Source organism: Camelus bactrianus, chromosome 7 (assembly GCF_048773025.1).
Source record: "Camelus bactrianus isolate YW-2024 breed Bactrian camel chromosome 7, ASM4877302v1, whole genome shotgun sequence".
Lineage (NCBI taxonomy): Eukaryota > Metazoa > Chordata > Mammalia > Artiodactyla > Camelidae > Camelus > Camelus bactrianus.
The window spans coordinates 77875871-77898815 of NC_133545.1; the positions used below are offsets into that span (position 1 = coordinate 77875871).

At 33.6% G+C, this 22945-nt stretch overlaps 2 protein-coding genes across 3 annotated transcripts in view; one reads left to right on the top strand and one right to left on the bottom strand.

Annotated features, from left to right (window-relative positions):
* Positions 1-22945, bottom strand: part of COG5 (component of oligomeric golgi complex 5) — a 240407-nt gene that overhangs the window by 160330 nt on the left and 57132 nt on the right. The gene's annotated exons all lie outside the window — the stretch shown is intronic.
* Positions 13030-22709, top strand: GPR22 (G protein-coupled receptor 22). 2 transcript variants are annotated; one of them, XM_074367658.1, is made up of 3 exons: positions 13030-16026; positions 16977-17914; positions 19656-22709. In XM_074367658.1, the coding sequence occupies exon 3, from the start codon at positions 19681-19683 to the stop codon at positions 20980-20982; it is 1302 nt and encodes a 433-aa protein (XP_074223759.1). In that variant the 5' UTR covers positions 13030-16026; positions 16977-17914; positions 19656-19680; the 3' UTR covers positions 20983-22709. The 2 variants fall into 2 exon arrangements, with proteins under 2 accessions (XP_074223759.1, XP_074223760.1); XM_074367659.1 differs by lacking the exon at positions 13030-16026 and having other exon boundaries at positions 16826-17914.

A 22945-nucleotide genomic window follows, 5' to 3' on the forward strand; every position in this document is an offset into this window, starting at 1 on the left:
TCAAATATGCAGTTTAAAATATTAAATTATTGTATTATGAATCCTTTCAGGTCATTTAGCACTTTTCTTCAATTTTGAATTCTGAGTTATATTTACATATCTAAAAACAAATCTTAGAAATTTATTCAAATAGATAAAACACTTATAAGTGATACTATTGTATATCCATCAAAAAGAGGCAGGGACAGGAAAATTCAAGATCATCATCAAACTAATCAAATCAGACGAAAGCAAGCAATTAAAATTCAAGACACAGAGCACTGCAAAATTATAGTATACGTGATGGCAAAAGCAAAATTGTAGTATATGTGATGGCAAAAGATTAATCAAAGAATAACTGCATCTAACAACATAAACAGTCTTAACACAGAGGATAAACAACTACTCTATGATGTAGCCACTTTAGACAACAACTTAACATAAATACAGTCCTTGAAAGCTTAAGATGATTTCAAATTTGAATTTAACTCAAAAAATGACATGAAATCTGAAAAGTAAAATCTACAGATGGAAGTCTAGTACTGTGTGTTTTACCTCTGGGAGTTGCAGGCTGAACCACGATTCTATTCTTACATTACAAATCTGTTGTGTGGGGAGCGGGGGAGGAATAACTGTGTTACAGAAAAAAGAATAGAACAAACTGTTGTAAGAACATGTAGTTTTTAAATGTGTCTTTATTCTTCAGAAGTAACTTTATTCTTTAAAGTTTATTTTTTAATATAAATGGACTCATCTATATTTAAAACACCTAATGCCCTTCATGTTTCTTAGTATGAGAATAATCCAGAAGTCACTGCTAATCGACTCACAGTATTGTTTTTTTTTTAAATCCATAACATCATAAGAAAAATGAGGAAGGGATTCTTTTTTATTTTTTCTTTCCCTACCATAAACCAAAACACCAATGCAAACCACTACCAGGAAAAGGAGAGAAGAGAGACTGCTAGGGACAACAGCTGTGTTGAAGCTCAGAAAGGACATGCGTTGGCAGATTTGTGAGGTGATGCCTGCAACACAATGTGCCTAGATGTAGTCTGATTTCTAAGTAAAAAAAAAAAAATTTGTACATGATGTTTTTCCTTTTAGAGAACTATATCCCTCACTACAACAGAACATTTTTGCTTTGACATGTTCTAATTCATTAGTCTTATTATGTTGTCACTTGGGGGGGGATGTTAAATTTATAAAATGACGAAAAACATGACCAAAATTAAGAAATGAGTATGTATCATAAAAGCACCTTATATGTATAAACTATATTATAGTCTAAAAGCAATTTTTTTACTTTTCAATTCAAATTCAACTAAAAGTACCTAAGGAAAACTATTCTGGTGGTTTGGAATTTTTTCCTAAAGATCAACATTTTAAGATGTCATAAATACAAAATTTAAAACAGCAGGATAAGTAACAAATATGCACATGTTGACAGAGTACCACTGGAAGAATTAGGAAAGATAATACATAAGAGAGCAAAATGGAACAAGGTGTAAATGAACTTGGAAAAGAATGAAAGCAGGAATCCATACAGTAGGTTCAGGCTTAAATGAAAGAATATGCATACATGCTTCACTTGGCACAGAATGAAAGGTAGACAAATAATTGAAGATCCTTTTTATTTTTTAAGTACAGTTATAATGTGTCAATTGCTGGTGTACAGCGTAATGTCTCAGTCATGCATATATGTACATACATGTATTTTCATATTTTTATTAAAGGTTACTGCAAGATATTGAATATAGGTCCCTGTCCTATACAGAAGAAATTTGTTATCTATTTTTATATATAGTGGTTAACATTTGCAAATCTCAAACTCCCAAATTTATCCTTTCCCATCCCCTTTCCCCAGTAACTGTAAGATTGTTTACTATGTCTGCAAGTCTGTTTCTTTTGTAGATGAGTTCCTTAGTGTCCTCTTTTTTTCCTTTTTTTAGATTCCATGAGTGATGTCATATGGTATTTTTCTTGCTCTTTCTGGCTTGCCTCACTTAGAATGACAATCTCCAGGTCTATCCATGTTACTGCAAATGGCATTGTTTTATTCTTTTTTATGGCTGAGTAGTATTCCATTGTATAAATACATCACAACTTCTTTATCCAGTCGTCTGTCGACAGACATTTAGATTGCTTCCGTGCTTTGGCTACTGTATAATAGTGCTGCTATGAACATTGGGGTGTATTTAAATTTTCAAATTAGAGTTCCCTCCAGATATATGCCCAGGAGTGGGATTGCTGGATCATATGGTACGTCTATTTTTAGTTTTTTGAGGAACCTCCACACTATTTTCCATAATGGCTGCACCAAACTACATTCCCACCATCACTGTAGGAGGGTTCCCTTTTCTCTATATCCTCCCCAGCATTTATCATTTGTGGACTTTTTAATGATGGCTATTCTAACTGGTGATATCTCATGGTAGTTTTGATTTGCATTTCTCTGATAATTAATGATATTTAGCATTTTTTTCATGTACCTATTGGACATTTTAATGTCTTCATTAGAGAATTGATTGTTTAGGTCTTCTGCTCATTTTTGGATTGGGTTTTTTTTTTTATTGTTGTTCTTATTAAGTTGTACTAAAGAACTTGATAAACTTTTAGATGGGATAAACAGGAAGCAAGAAGTTGACAAGCCTGGTTTTTCCAACGAAGAAGAAAGGAAGGTCTTTTGGTAAAACTGAGAGAGAGGACGGTTCCTTGAACAAAGTTGTGATGGTCTATGTCAAGGGTGATCAAACTAAGGCCTTTGGACCAAACATTCAAGTTAAGAATAGTTTTTATACACTTAAACAGTTAGAAAATAAAACAAAGAAGAGTATGCAACACAGACTATATGTGTCCCAGAAAGCCTAAATATTTATCATCTGGCCCTTTACACAGAAAGGGATTTGTCAATCCCTGGTCTATCTTATAGCACCTGGGAGGCGAGGAAATGACTAGAGATTAGAAGACATGAATTCGCAAAAGCATCAATCTATATAGCAGTATGATCTCTTCTCCAACAGTGTTATCTTTTTCTCCGATAGGGAAAAAGAAATAATAGAGGTACTTACAAAAGAAAATTGTGCTGGGCAAATATCTTAAGTGCAAAGAATCTGAATTACATGACACAAAATATTATCAGCCTATTATTAGACTGTAACTTAAGAAATTAGGCATAAAAAGTAAAAATCAAAGATTTTAATAATTTTAAGACAGCAATGAAAGGTATGCCATAAGATGGTTCATAATTAATCACTAAAGGAAATTCAAGGATATTTAGTTTTTAAAGCAAATTTGGAACTTCTGCTTATTACCCAAGAGAGTAATTGGTACAGGACTCACCCCAACAACTAGAAAACTGGACAAAGTTTATGAAAATACTATTTTCAGGTATTAGACAACAGCGAGTGCAAGACTGTGATCCCTGGAAAATAAATGAGGTGAACTCTATAACTGTCCAGGCTTTCTGCCTACGTACACATTCCCCTACAACACAAGAGAAAACCTTAGTAAAGCATAATGTGTCTAGACGAGTTGAAGGGACAAATCTGAGTTAAGGAAGGCTGAGGCAGCCAGCTGAGGCAGAAAAAAAGCAAGCTAAGGAAAAAAGCAATTTCAGAAATTTCTACATAGGGGTTCTTGAGTCTTCAAAGGACTATTATGTTATACATAAATATGGAAAGACACAAAGAGGCCAGGCAAAGAACTACCAGAAAGCCTGCAAACTGATCAACTCTCAGAGCTCACAGAGAGAGCACCCCAAGATATTCCTGCTTAGAAAGCCAAAATGAGTAGATAGCATTGAACACAATTCGTTATGGATCTACGAAGGATTATACCTTAATGGTAAGGCTAAACTAGTCTTAGAGTAAAGGTTCCTCTAAAGCTGCCCAAAATAGCCTAAAAACAAATCTCAAAAGAATCAAGTTGATCCACAAGTAACTTGACTACCTGAAAGAACAAAGTACAATTGTCATTAAAGAAAGACCAAAAAGAAAAAAAAAATCCATTAACAATGTTCAAACACAAGGCCAGTATCCAATCAAAAATTATCAGAAATACCAAGATGCAAAAAGATGATGGAATTAAAAAATAAATTAAATTAAAAAAAATTAAAATACCTATTTTAATTATGTCCACTGATTTAAAAAAAATATGAACACAAGAGAAAATGGAAACTATAAAAAAATTGATCAAATAAAACTTTCAGAACTGAAAAACACAGTATTTGAACTGAAAAATTCATTGAGAGGGCTCAGTACAGATCAGACATTATGAAAGAGAAGATTAATGAACCTAAAAGCAGAGCCAACAAAACTACCCAAACTAAAGTTACAAAACATGAGCAAACAGGGCCTTAATAATATGTGGGACAATACCAAGAGCAAAAGTACATGTTATCAGAGTCCCAGAAGAAAAGATGACAGAAAGAAAAAGTACTTGAAGAATGGAATTTTTTTCAAATTTGATGAAAAAATCCCCAAACAACAAACAGCAGAAGCAGTAGCAACAACACAGATCCAAGAATATAAGTAAACCCAAAGGAAGGCAAACACAAAGAAACCACATCTAGGTACATCATAAAAAAAACTATGGAAACAATGAAATAAAATCTTAACAGCCAGAGGTAAAAAGACATAGCAATAAACAGAGATAACATCGATTACAGACCTCTCATCAGAAACTATGTATACAGAAAACAACAAAATTATTTTTAAATGATGAAAAAAGGTCAATATAGTTCTCTAATATAAAGTGAAAACGAGTAAAAAATGAAGATGTAAGGAACGCATCTTTGACAAAAGCAGACTTTGTTGCCAGAGAACCTGTACTACAAAAAAAAAGTCAAAGTTCTTCAGATTAGAAGAAAATACCAGAATCTCTGATGTACAAAAAGAAAGTGTCAAAAATTATAAATATATGCATAAATATAAACTATCTTTAAAATGTATTTAAATGATAATTGGCTGTTTAAAGCAAAAATAGTAATGATCTACTATGAAGTTTATAATGTAAGTAGAAGTAAACTTTTTTTAAAAATAGCACGTAAGATGGAAGAGAGCCGAAGGAAGTGATATTATAAGTAAGGATCTAACATTATATGTGATATGATCTATTACTCATAAAAAGACTGTGGTAAGTTAACTATGTGTATCATAAAATCTAAAGGAATCACTAAAATAAGAAATCTAGGGGGCGGAGGGTGGGAAGGGATAGACTGGGATTTCAAAATTGTAGAATAGATAAACAAGATTATACTGTATAGCACAGGGAAATATACACAAAATGTTATGGTAGCTCACAGAGAAAAAAATGTGACAATGAGTGCGTATATGTCCATGCGTGACTGAAAAATTGTGCTGAACACTGGAATTTAACACAGCATTGTAAAATGATTATAAATCAATAAAAAATGTTAAAAAAAAAAAAGAAATCTAAAAGACACAGTTAATAAACCAATAGACTACTCTTCCATTTTGTTTACTCATTAATGACTAAAAATAGTCATTTTTACTATTCCAGTTTTACTATTCTGTTTGGAATAGCAAAACGGAATAGCAGAAACTCCTCACCAAAAGGAAGTAGAAAAGGAAGAAAATATGAAAAAAAGAACTCATAAAACACATGCCACGTGCACTTTGATAATGTTGATTCTTCCAATCCAAGAGCACAAGATATCTTTCCATTTCTTTATATCATCTTCAATTTCCTTCATCAATGTTGTACAGTTTTTGGGAGTATAGGTAACCTCCTTGGTTAAGTTTATTTCTAGGTACTTCGTTGTTTTTGATGCAATGGAAATGTTTACGCCAGTTATAAAATTCTGGTTTTTGAAGTGAAAAGAAAAAAAAAAGCGAATAAAAGGCCACAAATGGCAAAATGTCCTTCTTTCTTATGGGTAGTTGTATTCCATTACATACATATGCTGCATCTTCTTTATCCATTCATCTATTGATGTACACTTAAGATGCTTCCGTACCTTGGTAATTATAAAGAATGTTGCTGTTAATAGCAGGGGTATTTTTCTTTATGAATTAATTCTTATTTTGTGGTTGGCTTCATTCCTTTGATAACTATGTACGTTTAAAAAGCTAAAGCTCTAAACATTCTTAGAAACAATGAACGGTACATATATGTAAATTTGTTAAAATGTGCAGTATATTGTGTAATGTATTATATGCAATATATTGTATATGTGCAGTCAAATTGTAACAATTCTACTTAATAAAAATGAAAAATGAAAAATAAAAAAAAATGCCATGTGGAGGACTGAGACCTAACCATATGGAAAATTATATTAAATGTAAATGCTCTGCACTATTAAAAGATAGAAATCAGAATGGAAGAAAAGCAAAAACAAAGTATTATCTACAGAAAACACACCTTAAAAATAAAAACAAAGGGTTAAAAATAAAAGACTGAGAAAATATATATGATGTAAACCATATCAAAACAACCTGGCGTAGCTACATTGATATCAGACAAAGCAGACATCAGAACAAGCAATACTACTGGGAATAAAGACATATAATTCATAATGCACTTAAATATGCATGCATCCAATAAAAATACATGATGCAAAAACTGAAAAAAGTCAAAGGAGAAATAGATAAATTCAGAATTATAGTTGGGAACTTCCTATCTCTTCTTTCAGTAAAAAGTTACCTTCAGCAAAAGACTAATAATACAAATAAAGAAAAAAACAGTAAGGCAAGAAAAGACTTGAACAATATTATCAATCGAACTGACGACTGACATTTTATAGAACACGATGCCCAAAACAATGGGAGAAAACATTATTTTTAAGAGCACATATTCTGAGTCATTAAATAAACTGAAATATTTTTTAAAAACTGAAAGTGTACAGAATATGTTCTCTGATCCTAACAGAATTAAATTTGAAATCACTAACAAAATTTAGAAAAATCACCCAATATTTGGAAACTGAAAAACACTTTCAGATAACCCATGTGTCAGCAAAGAAATATAATGGAAATTAGAAAATTAGAGAACCTACTGAGTGACATAAAATAAAACACAATCAAATTTGTGGGATGTAGGTAAAGCCATACTGAGTACATTATTTGACAAAAATGGATTTAAAGCTATTAAAGAAACTTTCACCAAAGTAAAAGAAAGGAAATACTAAAGGTAAGTGTAGAAATCAATAAAACGGAAAATGAACAATAAGAACACAGTTCACGAAGAACGATGAAAATGAAAGCTGGTTATTAAAAAATTGAAATATAGTAAAACTGATAAGCCTCTAGGCAAAATGAGCAAGAAAAAAGATACAAATTTCCAACATCAGTAATGAAACGGAAAGTATCAGTACCTATCCCACAGATATTAAAATGTAATAAGAAAATGTTAAAAACAAATTTATGCTAATAATTTTGGCAGATTAAGTGATAAAACAATATACGTGAAAGATACTTACCACTAAAACAGACACAAGAAAAATAGAAAACCGGAATCTACTACCTATTAAATTTTTTTTAATTTGTAATTAGAAGCCTGAGGCAACATAAAACCTCCTGGTTCACATGTATGCTGTATTAAATTCTGTCAAATAGGTAAGTAAGAACTAGTTCTGATCTTAAACTTTCTTAAAACTAAAGGGAGAAACATTTTTCAACTCGTTTAATAACTCCAACATTATTGCCCTGATTCCAAAACCAGACAAAAACTTTACAATAAAAGAAAGACAAACCAATATCCTCCTAAAAACAGAGACAAAATACTTCATCAAAATAACTGCAAATAAAATCATGCAGTATCTAAAAGGGTAATGTACCATGACCAAGTAGGGTCATGGAATTAATCTATATCATCATGGTAAACAGCTGCTGGGAAAGCTGAGGTTGTAACGCAACCAATCAACTCAAACTTAGGAAATAGAGGTTACCTTGAAGGACAGGAGGGGACATGAGCACCTGAGCACCTGGGTAAGACAGTACTGGACACCAGTAAGAATAGTTCAGCTAAAATTGTTAAAGAATTGCTAAAGGCTGAATGTGTGCTACAAAGAAAATACAGAACTCATGGAGGTCACAAACACAAAGGGAAGGCAGTATACCCATTCATAGGTTCTTCTTCACAGACCTCACCTGGTTCGCACAAAAAAAGACCAGGTACAGAGTGAGAGGCCTGACAAAGCATCCCTGGTGGTGCAGGCCTGGAGAGGAGAACAGCAGCCACTGAGAGAAAGGCATGGAGGGCAGCCTGGATCCTTTCTACCATGTCTAACACAAGTGGGAACAAAAGCCTAAAACCACTGATGGAGTGCAACAAACTCTCTCATTTTCTGAACCCTGTTGAAAACCCATTCGAGCTAGGACAAGGAAACAGCAAAAAACCCTGCAGCCCTAGGGGAGGAAAGGACTTCCACTAGAAGTGGAAGTAGGGTAGTGACATTGAGAAATCCTCTTTCCTGAAAGCCAGAGCATCACGGTTACTCAGTATATTATGATGATAACGTTGCTATTTTTGATAATGGATCCAAGTAGAAACAGCAGCAGTTGAGATGCACAGGCTTGCATGACCCAAACTGACCAGTGGCTGCAATTTGTTTCCACAGTTTGCAGGCCCAAAGAGACTGGTCCTTAATCTACCTTATAAGTGGTACACCTAAAGGCTATATTTCAGGCAACAGCCCAAGAGTCAGGAAAAATGTAAGAATGCTAATCAAGGAGAGCAGTGGTCAGAGCTACAAGAACGGAGTGGAGGCATCATGTCCACTCTGGGTTTCCTGCAGCCGGCACTGAGGTTGGACGGCAGCCGCAGCACAATGGATACCATCAACTTTAACTTGGCCGAACTATCATGAACCAGGCCCTGGTACTTAGAGGAACTTCTGTGAATCAAGGGCACCACTGAGCCAGTGGTTTGTGGAATGAAAGACAAGGTTTTCCCCAAAAGGGTTCGCTTCCACCCCTTCATGCAAAGCCAGGGCCAGCTGGGCCCCTGAACAAACTATTTTCATTTGATCATTGAAGTCTATTGGGCCCTTTCCTTATCAGTATTCAAGTACAAGTTAACCTTCCTCAAAATGGTGTCATCAGTGAGAGAGTCACAAGGCATCTATGGGACAGGTGTTTGGTTTTAGCAAGACCTTAACAGTAGGCGTGTTCAAAAGAGGTGCACTTGGTAGCTGGGTCAGGCAGGTGGCACTGCTGTACTAAGAAATGGCCTGAGTTCTTCAGCAGCCACAGAATCTAACTAAAGCTGTGGGTTTTTTCTTTCCTCCTGGGATGATATATTGTGCTGGATCACTGGGGAGGGGACATGCCAGAGCCCATGAATGGGAGACTCTTCTGTGAACTCATAAGCATTCACAATATAAACATGTAAAAAACGTCAATACCAAGTATACACTTGGCAGAGAAAGCCAGAACAGTATACTGAATAAACCCAGAGGCTCCGCCCACACTTTCCTTTTCTTCAATTTGAGTGTTCCCCCACTGCAGGAACACAAACCAAGTAATTTAACACATACACAAAAGGGACTACAGACATAGCTCCCAGGAGATGACATTATTTTGTGAGCAGGGGGAGTACAGGGAAGTGCAGGAGGCCAATTTGCAGAAGAGGGCTGAGGTGGTGGGAGGCTCTTCTTTCTTCTGCTTGGCTTGACGCCGCAGGGTCAGTGCCGCTTTCTCCTTCCTGCCTCCGAGCTCCTTTCAGCCCCTGAGCCTAGGGGTCTTTAATTTGCCCTTGTGCATGCTGCAGCAGCTCCACCCTGCAGTCCTCAGTTTCAGCCTCCTGCTTCCTACCATGCTTTCTCCCCACAGGATGCTGGATGGTGCTTGGGCACCTCTATCCAACAGAGCTGTAAAAGTCTGAATTCCTCCCCTTCCTTGAGGTCCTCTACCATACTTGGCCTATATTTTAAGGAGCTGATGTTACAGCAGAGGAGGAGAGAGGTATCAGAGGGCACAAAGGGAATGAGTAGCTCTGGACCAATCAGCAAGACTCTGTTATCTACGTTTAATCTCAGGTGACTGCCTATTTGGACTCAACAAATGAACTTATAATGTATTCAGTCTACCAAACGCTCTGCATCCTCAATGCTGATGCCTTTTATTTTGGCTTTGTGGAGCCCCTGATTCAGCAGCTACAGCCATACTGCCTTTTGCCTAGCCCCAGAGCTCTGCTGCCTCATTGATGTAGTAAGTCTTTCTTCCTACAGCCTAGAGTGTGACCAACAACCCAAGTACCATTTGGGTAGCTTTGCTTAATTCTCTCACTGCTTAGCCTCTAAAAACTCATTTACAGGGAAGTCACCAGAGGATCTCCTAGCCCACCACTTAAGTAAGAGTACTCGCTGCTGGATCTCATATCCTCGAAACCCGCCCACAAGGGCCCTTGTCTTCTCTTTCATAGGAAACCATTTTCAGTCAACATCCTGTCCTTGTTGCCAAATTGTCAAAAATAGTGAAGGGTCTAGGATTTTACCCTACTTGCAAGCTATGAAGCTAGCTTATTTCTGTCATGTATGCTGGCAGAAGACTTAAGAGATCTGGATCAGTGGCGAATGACCCAAAATACAGCAAGCAGTATGAGGGATCAGGTCAGTGACAGTTCACCGTCCCATCCAAGTCCTCCTGGCAGGGGGGCCTAGATGTATACTCTGGATACAGTGGGTTTTTATCACAGCTGAAGAACACTAGGCTGGACAATAAACCATTTTTATAATAAGCAGAAGCAAGTCTGCTCTTTGTCTGAGGAATTATTGCATTCCTCAAGGTTGCTAGGTTCAAACACAACCCTGAGAAATGGACCAAGAGCAGTCAGGTCTTCTCATTCTTAGCACGCCCAGCAATACCCAGCATGCCCCAGGCCTTTAGGGATACTCAGGGCAGAGGGCAGATTGCTTCTCCCAACACATTTTTATCAAATCTAATACCAGAGGTGCAGGCAGTACAATAAGGCAATAAAAGAAGTAAAAGTTACACATGGTTCAAGAAGAAGTAAACTGTCTCTATTTGCAGATGACATTAATCGTATAGAAAATACCACAGAATTCACAAGAAAAGTTCTCAAAACTAATACACGAGTTTAGTACAATTGCAGGATACACAGTCAATATGCAAAAAAAAATGTATTTCTATACACTAAAACTAAGCAATTGAAATTTTGTTTTAAAAATTGGGTACTACTTCAATAGCACTAAAAATATAAAATAATTAGGTATAAATATAACAAAATATGTGCAGGGTCTATAAGCTAAATACTATGATACACTGAGAAAACAAATAAGACCTAAAAATGGTAGAGATACCATGTCCATAAATTGGAAGACTCAGTATTGTTAAGATGTCAGACGTCCCCAAATTGATCAATAAATCCTCTGCAACATCAGCCAAAATCACAGAAGTTTTTGTAGATATTAGCAAGACTTTTCATAGACAGTATATCCCCTAAATGGGGACTAGAAGGTAGCAGTAACTGAAGATACACTGCAGTATTTTAGTAAAAGAATATCACCAGTGAGCATAGACTTTAACTATTATTAGTAAACTCAAAATGCATCCATTTTCCCAAATGGATGCCCCATGCAGTACCGTGGAATTACTGAGTTTATAGTGGAATTCTTCTGTTCTCTGGCTCTACACATAAAGAATGGCAGCCTTCTTACAAAAGCATTATGTGTCTAACTAGTTTCAATAAGAGACTACTATTTCATAGACTGCCATTCAGCTACATCTCCCACCAGAGCAAAGGATTCATCACAGCACAGAAGAGGGGATTTGCCATAGCTCTGTTAAATGTATAATCTAAATAATCAACTGACTCAGCTTCAGAACACAGAAATGAATTTGACTCTGCATAATAACCTACAATAGGAGAATTACAAGAATAAAATGAAGAAGCAACAGAAAAGAAAGAGGAACCAGTGTGGGGGAATAAAAAGCAGACATGTTTGTGTACTTCTTTGGAAATATAAGAGAAAAACAACAAAACCTATAATATTTAAAGATGCAAAAAAGGGTGTAAGGCAATCAAAAGAGTAAGCCAGAAAATTGGGGGCAGGGGTGGTAATAATCTGGACAAGGCCCTAAAGAAAACATGCCAACAGCAGGACAAAAGACAGAGATTAGAAAGCAGTAATATATTGGGGAAAACAAAAGTAGTAGTAATAGAGACAGGGTCCAAAATGTAGGTTTAGATGAGAAAAATGAAAAGAAATACCATGTATTTACTTTTATAACATATGTGATGCTGACAGATGACTTAAAATTACATACTGTGAAAAATAAAATGGAAAATCTTAAATGCCCAACTTAGGTAAGGTAGGGAAGGAAGAGGAGGATTGCTTTGCGAATTTTTCAATTAAGAGTATACAATTCTGATGCATGTCCTTTATCCAGTTACAATCAGTTTTCAATTATTCTCTTATAGACGATGAATCATCAATGTTGTTGATTCTCTCCTACCTTGGCTACTCCCCACTTGATGGAGGTTTCAGCAGATGGTCCATTTCTATTTTTCTGGTAAAACATTTGTTGTGAAAGAAATTTTAAGTTGAAAAGCCAAATGAAATTTGTTTTTGTTTTATTTTTTATTTTTTTTTATTTTTTCAAATGAAATTTTTGAATTGGCTTTAAACAGAAATACTCCTTTCTACCTTGGCCTCCAGTATCAGAGGGCGTGGAGAGTTAGCTATGGTAAGTATTCATTGAAAAAGTACCCTTGAAGCAATACAACTTAAAAAGTGGTTTTCCAGCAATTAAAAACTGTTTTTGCATATATACTTCGCAAATAGTTTCAAAGCACTTTCAGTTGTGGTTAATTCCAATATTTCACAAAGTTGAGTTTTTTCACTTACAAATTCAGCATCACCAAAAATGTAGCAGCAGAACCAGACACAAGCTGGCTAAGAATGATGTGATATGAATAGTGAAATGTAAATGTGAACAATAAATAACTTTCTTATACTCGGAGTTGTCCTAACTTAAGGGGGCGAATACATAAAATTAAAAATCAAAGACTCCCCTATCAAAATATTTATAACTAAAACAAAAACACAACTTGTGAAAAAGGATTTTAATAGAGATACTTGAGGGTCAGATTCACATTCGTTGCTCAGCTAACACTAGGAAAGTTAAATTGCTTTCCCAGGTAATTAACTAATTAATAAGTAATCTATAAAATGATTTTATAACATCTGGTTTTAAATCACCAACTGTAATATTTTTCAAAATTGGCATCCTATATGAATACAAAATATATTAAATGCAAATCTGTGAAAATTTGTTGCTATGGAAATAAGAACCTTTGTAAATTTTGACATTTGTCATTGATTTTTTTGTGTGTGAAAATAATATAATCGGATTCTCAATTCAGGGGTTTAGATACTTTCATTTTTTATTAAAAACAAAGGAATTTAGACTTATCCTGCTAAGAAATCAGAGAATCTTATCATCACCAAACTAATTTGTACTTCTTATAAAGAAAACTATACTAAGCATTGTATGCAATAAAAAGTAATTTATTTGTGACATCTTGTATACCCTTAACCCCAAGTCACTTGCACAGACAATAAAAAGCATTGTTTAGACCTGAAATTTTTTGCTGTCATTATTTCTTACAGAGATTCCCAATTTATTTTTTCAAAATGGTCTGAATATAACTCAGAAATACTGTTTCAGAGAGAGCTAAACAAAGCACAGAAATATACTTCAATTTAAAAAAGGCAAAGCTATATTGTGACCTAGAGAATGCTTAGCTTGCCAAAAGTCATATAACTAATAACTAGTGACTAAACCCAAAGCATCCAATTTTAAGTTCCAAGTACCTTCAGAATTTTCCAAAGAGAAAGGAGGAAGCTATAGGTAGAGAGGGGTTTGCAGAGTCTTAACACTGGCTCTGCTACTAACATATCTAGACTTTTTGAAGTCATTAAACTTCTCTGTGCCTTTGTTTACTCTACTTCATGGGAATATTTTGATGATAAATGTTAGCAAATACTTGAATTCTTTGGCAAAAAAAGCACTACACGTATTTCATCAGGTTAATAACTTCTCATCTCTACCACAAGTTTCAACTAATGCTCTCTGGTTTTAATTTTAAGCTTTTAATAATATTGTGTGTGTGTGTGTGAGTGTGCGCGCTGCGCACGCAGCGCACACACATGCTACCTTTCAACATGGCTGGCATTCTAACAATATTTTTTCTCCAATTTTCAAAATTCATGAAAAGTAGCATACTATTTTAATTTTTATCATTACCAAAGCTTTGCCACCCAACGCTGTGCAGAAAATTTTAGAAATTCACGACACAATTTTCCACCACGTTACTCTCAATTTCTATGAAAATGCAATTCACAGCTCATACTACTCAGCCAGCCTCTAAGAAGCTTAAACACTAGCAATGGAAGATTATTAAAATGTATACTGATTTGTCAAAATTATAAAGAATAATTCCAATTAAAAATTAAAAATCTGGCATACATTTTTAAAAAATGAGTATCACTAATATTCCTGAAATAATGGAAATAGGTGATCAATAGCCTAATAATTCAATCATTTGCAATATGTCTTCTATTTTGTTAACAGATATAGAATCCAGCCACTTTATATACTCAAGTTTAAACAAAAAGTTTTTCTCAATAAAGGTTTCCTCAATATTGAAAATAGAATACTATTTATAAGTAACCAGTTAATAGAAATTTAATTTTAAAGTAATATTTTAAATTACTTATACCATTGTTTTTATTCTTCTGACATCATATCTATCTTAAAATAATTTAGCTTTATAACTTATGAAGACATGTAATTAACTTCCTTTTTCCTTTACCAATATATTTACCCAATAACATTAGCATATAGCGGCATATGATATTAAAGCACAGCAATCAACTCTAAGTACCCAGGTTAAAAACAGAAAGATAGCCAGTTGAAATAAAATATTATGGCACATGATCTGTATAACTACTGAACAGAACGAGGTACCAGAGGTGAAGACTGAGTAGTAACCTCAAAAGTAATGTACATGATTAAATCTTTACATACTAAGACTATGCTAAATAGCAATGGAATTTAAAAAAAAATAGTTTAAGGTATAGCCACCTTAGATCAAGCCTTATTAATATTTTGAATGAATGAATGAAGTAAATGAATACTGCAGTCATAACAATGTTTAACACCTTGATATATTCACAACAATTTGGAATACACAGAGAAGAGGACTTGAATACAAACAAACTAGTTGAAATTCAACGTGGTTCACAGTAAAGATGCAGTGGCTTTCTATGTGTAGAACAAAGAATCTCACCCAAAAACATACACAACTAAAATATTTTCAAGTGCAATTATCCCAGGCTTTAAAAAGAATACATACATTTTACTATATAATTTTCTTGCTCCCCTCCCCCTGCCATCTCCCTGTATTTTTTAATGTTTAGCATAAGTGAACAACTAACCAGAATAGAATACACATTTTTAAAGACTAATTTACTCATGTTCTATTTAAGAGCAACATACAACCACTTATAAATATAGCCTTTCAAAAAAGCATCCTTATATAAAACAGTGAGGGGGAAAAATCCCTGCTATACATATGAAGCACAATTTAAGCTCAACACAACTGACCAATCAAAATTAGTGAATGCACTGCATCTCTCTGCAGTGGAGAGAAGCGACAAGGTAGGCTGTCATTCTGCAAAAGCTGCCCAGAACAGGCTTTCCTCTGAAAAGCAGTGCCATTCCTTTTTAGAAAGACTGAATCTAAATGCTGTCTCTGGAGACAAGAAGCCTTCAGTATGTTAAATTACTTTCATTATGTATTTTCAGAAGCCTATTGATTCCACAGTAGGAAGAGTGAGAGACTGCAGCAGCCTCTAAGCAGCACTACATGTTCCATACATTAGCAGTCCTGCTGAAACAATGGCACGGTACAGACACATGTTTTCATTAAGGTCTTTTTGGAAGAGATGTTTATGACCCTCTTCCCCTAGTCCTCTACTAACAAGTGAACAAAATGAATCAATCAAAACTGGAAACGCTTCAACTACATCAAGAATTTATCAAATCTTTAGCGGAGGTAAGACTGTTCCTTATTTTAGTATACAGCTGCTTTTGAACTGGCATAGTGGGATAAAATAACTTTGAAAAATTTCAGCCTTAATTTTAGGCGTTTATTTGCTTAATTCTACTTATTGCTAAACATGTACCTCTTAGATCTATTTATTTTAAAACATGATATATTTTAAATGTAATTTTTTAGAATGCACTGTTAAATACAAAGAATATTCTTTGTTGAATCACTATGAAGATATCAGCTTTTATGTCACTTCAGATATACTAAATATTCTTAATGTCATCAATACAGTCATTCTCAAGAGTTCAAAAATGTATTTCTTGAAAGAATCAGGTTTTCTATTTAGCTATTATCTATTATGCAATTTTAGGTTAAGTTTATTATTGGGTATTTTCACTGAAAATTATTTCATTTGCTGTTACACTTTGCATTACTTTTTACATTTCAACTACATAAACAGCATTAATGGAAATCCATAGTATTTTATCATGGAATCTGTTTTAATCAGTTAAAATTCTAACCATGTGCTAGTAACTAAGTAAGCTACAATATTTTACAGCAGGAAATAGTTAGATTTATTATAAAGAAAGAGGGAATGACAGTATGTTTAATGCTTGCTAATTGCTCATAAAATCTGAAAATACAGGTTAGCCTCTAAAATGAGAACAGAAATTAGTTTAAAAATATACATCTTTTCTTTCATGGTAATATTTGTAAGATTAATTCTATTATTAAATAATATTTACAATCTTTGTTAGGAAAAGAGAATGTTTTATTTAAAGAAACCCTTAAATTTATGCATAAGCTATGGCTCGAATAATACATACAGTCTGCTTACTTTGATAACAAATACTGTGTGTGGTGTTAAATAAGTGCAACTAAAGTAACATTCAATTAATTTGAAATTATTAGGAACCCTATTCCTTAACTAGTTTTTTCTTCTTTTTCACAAGGGCCCAAAGCAGCTAATTCAGTAATTACAACTGACAATATGAAGAATGCATCCGACCGATCATCTCCCTAGCTGTCTGGACCACAAACTGCAGGATATTCTTGTAATACATGATTTTAAGACATTAAGGAGTTAAAACCAGAGAACCTAGGTCTACATTACTGCTGGGATATAACACATCGACAGTAATCATCCTAAGAAGATGCTTAAAATAGCCACAAAACGAAAAACAATATAATTGTAAAAGCCTGAAAATAAAATGGTGAGCATTTTTAAAGGGGGAGTTTACACTTCAACATACCGGAATTGTGGAGCCACTGATTATTGAAGAAACAATGAGACATGGATTGCCAAAAGAATGACATACATTACCACCAAGTTGAATGAAGCTTTAGCAAGTATTTTCTGCACTAAATATTCAGATATTCATATCAACTGCTATTACTAAAGGATTTTTCCATCTGAGTTTTATGACCAATTATGTATCCTCTTCTAATGAAAACAAACCAAATTAAATAGCAGATGGTTTTTATCAAGAGAACATGGACTGGATTTACAATATAAAGCAAGTTATGTGATCAAGAAATCATTTCAAAATGATGAGGACTGCAATAGAAACAGATTTACATTTGTAACAAAAGGATGTCTAAATACATTTTAGAAGCTAGAAACCTTATGTTTCCTTTTTTGTTTTCACATGTTCTGGAAAATAAAGAGACATCATCATATATTCCCTCAGCGGGAAACAATTCCTATCATTTGAGGAAGTTTCTCTTGATCGTGACTTTTTAAGGCAAAACAAACACAAATATTTTACTGGTCTTTAGAAATCCATCAGCCAACTAAATCTCACAATTCATGCAGTTGAAGTGTTGGAGAGAAAAATGAAAGAATTCCTACAAGACATGAAATAAAACACAGCTACTTCACTGTTGTCAGGTAAAAATTCATGTTAAAATCTGTCAATGACATCATGTATCATATTGTGAAAAACTGCTGTAGTGAGCCAAAAGGCCCATAAGGCAGCAGCAAACAGGTAGGTCAGCAGATGCATGCATCCCACCACACTGTTTAACATTTACAAAAGGAAAGAATCTTGCTCTAGAGAAGATGCATTTTCTTTAATTATCATCTAACTTGACATTTCTGCTTTATTTAATTCTAAATCTAACTGATGTGACAAAGACCTGGTGTTTAATTTGTCAGTTCAGAAAATTGGCATACTTTAAAATTTTCCATTTTTATAAGATTTCAGTGTTAGCTAAGACCTTCCCTTACTTGAATATATGCCTTTAATAATTCTTTATATCAAGCTAAGAAAAAAATAATGTTATCATTTACATTCTGAGATACTACCTCTAAAATAGTATGCATAAATGAAATTGTATTCTAAAACTTGTCAGAGGCTACATTAAATGAAAGGCTAACATGAGTTTGAAAATTAGTAGCTTTTATAATCGGTTTATGAGTTGCAGTCAAAATGCTGTACTTGAAATGTGAAATATAGTTGGTTGTATGATTTTATATTTTAACTATACTAACTACTGACATTTTAGCACAGAAAAGCAGACATTATTTTCTAAGTTACTCTAAACTTCTATATATTAAAATATAGATATGCATGAATTAGCAAGAGTTTGGGTTGTTTTTAATTTTCCTCAAAATTATATACACTGGGTGATTTATACAAAAGGTTTCACAGGGAATTTATGTGTAACTTTAATAGATTCCTCAGAAAATGGGCTTCAGATACTCCCTTTCACTAAAATTTCATTTCTTACTTTAAAAATTCTGCTTAACCAAATAAAATCAACTGCTATGTTATTTTGAACCACCTCAAAAATGGCTATTTCTTAATACGATACTAAATTTCAATTTTCTCCTTCCAAAAGATACAAAAGGGTGTGGTCACAAAATAAATCATTCATTCACAGAAGTGATTAGTGCTCTTTTACCAAGGTTTGTGGAGTTTTACTCCAACATAATGTCCTTTTTCTTCCAATTTTTGTAAGTTTGCTCATTATAAAGTTCAGTGAACACTTTCACTGTGAAATATGAAATATTTGTCATTTGCCTACTTCAGTGGGAAATAACTCCAGATATCCCCAAGCACACTGTTGACTTCTGAATATAAATTTTAAGCAAGAACATGGACAAAATGATTTAAAATAAACTAGTACTCAGTGCCGTTTATCATTTTAAATGAACATTTGTCCTGTTCATCTGAAATCTCATGGGAATAATGACACCTACACTAATTATGTTGGAACATACTAAAATAGTATTTATTTTCCACCTACTCACAACATTTTAAAATGAAATCTTAAAACACTGGGCTAAAATTAGTTTTGCACACTGGCTATTCTTATTATACAAAAATATACTGTATCTCAAATAATAACCGTGAAAAACCCAAATAAGGAAAACCTTTTTAGTTTACTGAATAATTTTGAACCATACAGGAGTAACCCCCATAGAGTTATTTCTTCAAATGGGGAATCCAACTTCCTTTTACATCAAAACAATGCAACCCTGAAGTTTCCTGATTCTACCTTTCCATTAATAATTTCCAAAATTAAAATTAAGTACACAATAAAAAGGTTTTTTTACGAGGAACACAGGTTTTATGAGTCCTTTAAATTGCCAAATATCAAATAGTTTATTCTATTTCACTTTCTAGGGAAAAAACCAACTGCTCCAAAAGAATGTGTTTTTCTCCCATTCTGGAAATCAACATGCAGTCTGAATCTAACATTACAGTGCGAGATGACATTGATGGCATCAACACCAATATGTACCAACCACTATCATATCCATTAAGCTTTCAAGTGTCTCTCACCGGATTTCTTATGTTAGAAATTGTGTTGGGACTCGGCAGCAACCTCACCGTACTGGTACTTTACTGCATGAAATCCAACTTAATCAACTCTGTCAGTAACATTATTACAATGAATCTTCATGTACTTGATGTAATAATTTGTGTGGGATGTATTCCTTTAACTATAGTTATCCTTCTGCTTTCACTGGAGAGTAACACTGCTCTCATCTGCTGTTTCCACGAGGCTTGTGTATCATTTGCAAGTGTCTCAACAGCAATCAACGTTTTTGCTATCACTTTGGACAGATACGACATCTCTGTGAAGCCTGCAAACCGAATTCTGACAATGGGCAGAGCTGTAATGCTAATGACATCCATTTGGATTTTTTCATTTTTCTCTTTCCTGATACCCTTTATTGAGGTAAATTTTTTCAGCCTTCAAAGCGGCAATACATGGGAAAACAAGACACTTTTGTGTGTCAGTACGAATGAGTACTACACTGAACTGGGAATGTATTATCACCTGCTAGTACAGATCCCAATATTCTTTTTCACTGTCATAGTAATGTTAATCACATACACCAAAATACTTCAGGCTCTTAATATTCGAATAGGCACAAGATTTTCCACAGGGCAGAAGAAGAAGGCAAGAAAGAAAAAGACAATTTCTCTAACCACACAACAGGAGACTACAGACATGTCACAAAGCAGTGGTGGGAGAAATGTGGTCTTTGGTGTTAGAACTTCAGTCTCTGTAATAATTGCCCTCCGGCGAGCTGTGAAACGACACCGAGAACGACGAGAAAGGCAAAAAAGAGTCTTCAAAATGTCTCTATTGATTATTTCTACCTTTCTTCTCTGCTGGACACCAATTTCTGTTTTAAATACCACCATTTTATGTTTAGGCCCAAGTGACCTTTTAGTAAAATTAAGGTTATGTTTTCTAGTCATGGGTTATGGAACAACTATATTTCACCCTCTATTATATGCATTCACTAGACAAAAATTTCAAAAGGTCTTGAAAAGTAAAATGAAAAAGCGAGTTGTTTCCATAGTGGAAGCTGACCCCATGCCTAATAATGCTGTAATACACAACTCTTGGATAGATCCTAAAAGAAACAAAAAAATTACCTTTGAAGATAGTGAAATAAGAGAAAAGTGTTTAGTACCTCAGGTTGTCACAGACTAGGGAAAAGTCTAAGTTTCACCAAACCCACATTCAGAAGTTTTAAATTTAAATTGTAAAAAAATGAAATTACTGCCAAATATAAGAAAAACATTTTAAGTATTGGTTATGTTGTAAATTTTCAATGTAAATGTCAAGATTAGATTAGGTCATATATATTCAATTTCTTCTTTACTTAGTGTATTTGTTGCATGGCAGTTTGTTAAAGTAATATCATGTGTATATTTTGTCAATATTATGTCCATCAGAAGATATTCATGTAAGTCATATTTTCTAAAGAATAAATACATAGCCTTAAAACAGTGTATAACTTTAAAATATAACTGACACAGATATTCTTGTTTTTTTTTTTATAAAGTGTATTGCTTCTAAGCCAATGTAGATGTATTTATATGCTGACACTGGAGTAGCATTTTTATATTAAAAAAAACAAAATTACTGGCTCCAAACAACCAAAACAATCCAGGATTTCCTATATCCCTATATTGTGTTTTCTACTATAATCTATTTGCTGTAATAATTGATGCATCAAAAATAATGAACTATGTATGAAACTTTATCCTTTTTGGAATGTAGAAAATTGTAGGGTTTATCAGGATTTTAAAATTCAAGAACCAAAAAACAAACAGCTTTGTATATGCACACCAAGATAGGGAAACTCTGAAACTCAAGTTTGTTATGAAAAGGAGATTGATTTTCCTAATATTGAGGGCACCATGCCTATAATATATAGATGAACTGACAATAAAAGGAAGAAAGAAAACCTAAAGCACCAGCCTCTTTCTTCCTTCCTCACTTTTGTTGAGTCTAAGCCAAATGCTCTGGATTAATAAAGTATACTGCTAAAACCAGTGCATTAAAATAAACGGACATTCTACCTTTATTCAAGTTGGCCTTTTTGTATAAATAAAGTTAATTACTAAAATCTCAATACAAGGAAGGAAAGAAAGACTATATATCATTATAGAAAAGCCTACTATTTCTAATTTATCTAGATACATAGCAACTTTAGAGTAATTCAATTTACACAGTGTTCCCACAGTATCAGCATTTCCAGGTATTTCAAAATACAGCAGTTCTTTTCAACTCTGAATATCAATGAAGTGGCAATAAATCTTGTGATTTTTATTACTCCACACCACTTAATTTAAAGCATTTTGTCTCCAATCCTTAATTCATGTTGGAAAACTATGAAATTACTAATCCTAGCTATAGATATCAGTTTTGAGAATCTCATATCAAACAAGTGTTTTCCAATTGTTATAATCTAATAGTCTATCAATGAGTGCTAATTATCACTGTATCTGAAAAAAAGCAATAAGTTATTTAAAGTAGGCAAATACCTGCTACCTTATCATTGGTTAACTGGGTAATTTTTTATTCTATTCTTTTTACACTGTATTCACTAAAACAAGTAGCAACTCATTTTTAAATTAAAATTTTTTATGTCAAACAATTCAATAGTATATCACTTTTATGTAAATAAATGAAATTCATGCAATCTAGTTTACTGAATACCTTAACCCTTGGGGAAATGAGCACCATGCAACAGCTTGAATTCACTGAGGTTACGTGACAAATTTAACAGTGATATATTTCTGATTAATAATGTTAACATAATGTCAAATCTTGGCAAAGGAGCAGTTTCCTTCTGCCTTACTTTGTATTCTTTTATGGAATTAAAGAAATCTTTTAATTTGACAAAATGTAGCATAAGCAAGTAAGACTTATTTTTTGAAACCCTAAAGAGAAATTAAGACTTCATAAAGATATTAAGAAAATTTTCATTTGATAAATGTATTTGGCACAGAATACTTCCTAATATATTAAAAATTTTAAACTAATTTTATACTTGGATTTCTGAGCATAAATTAAAGTTTTAATATTTAGTTTTATAATCTTAGTAAAAATCAGACAAATTTAGAAAAAACCCTTTGTTTTAAATATTTTAAATCTCCAAGTCTAT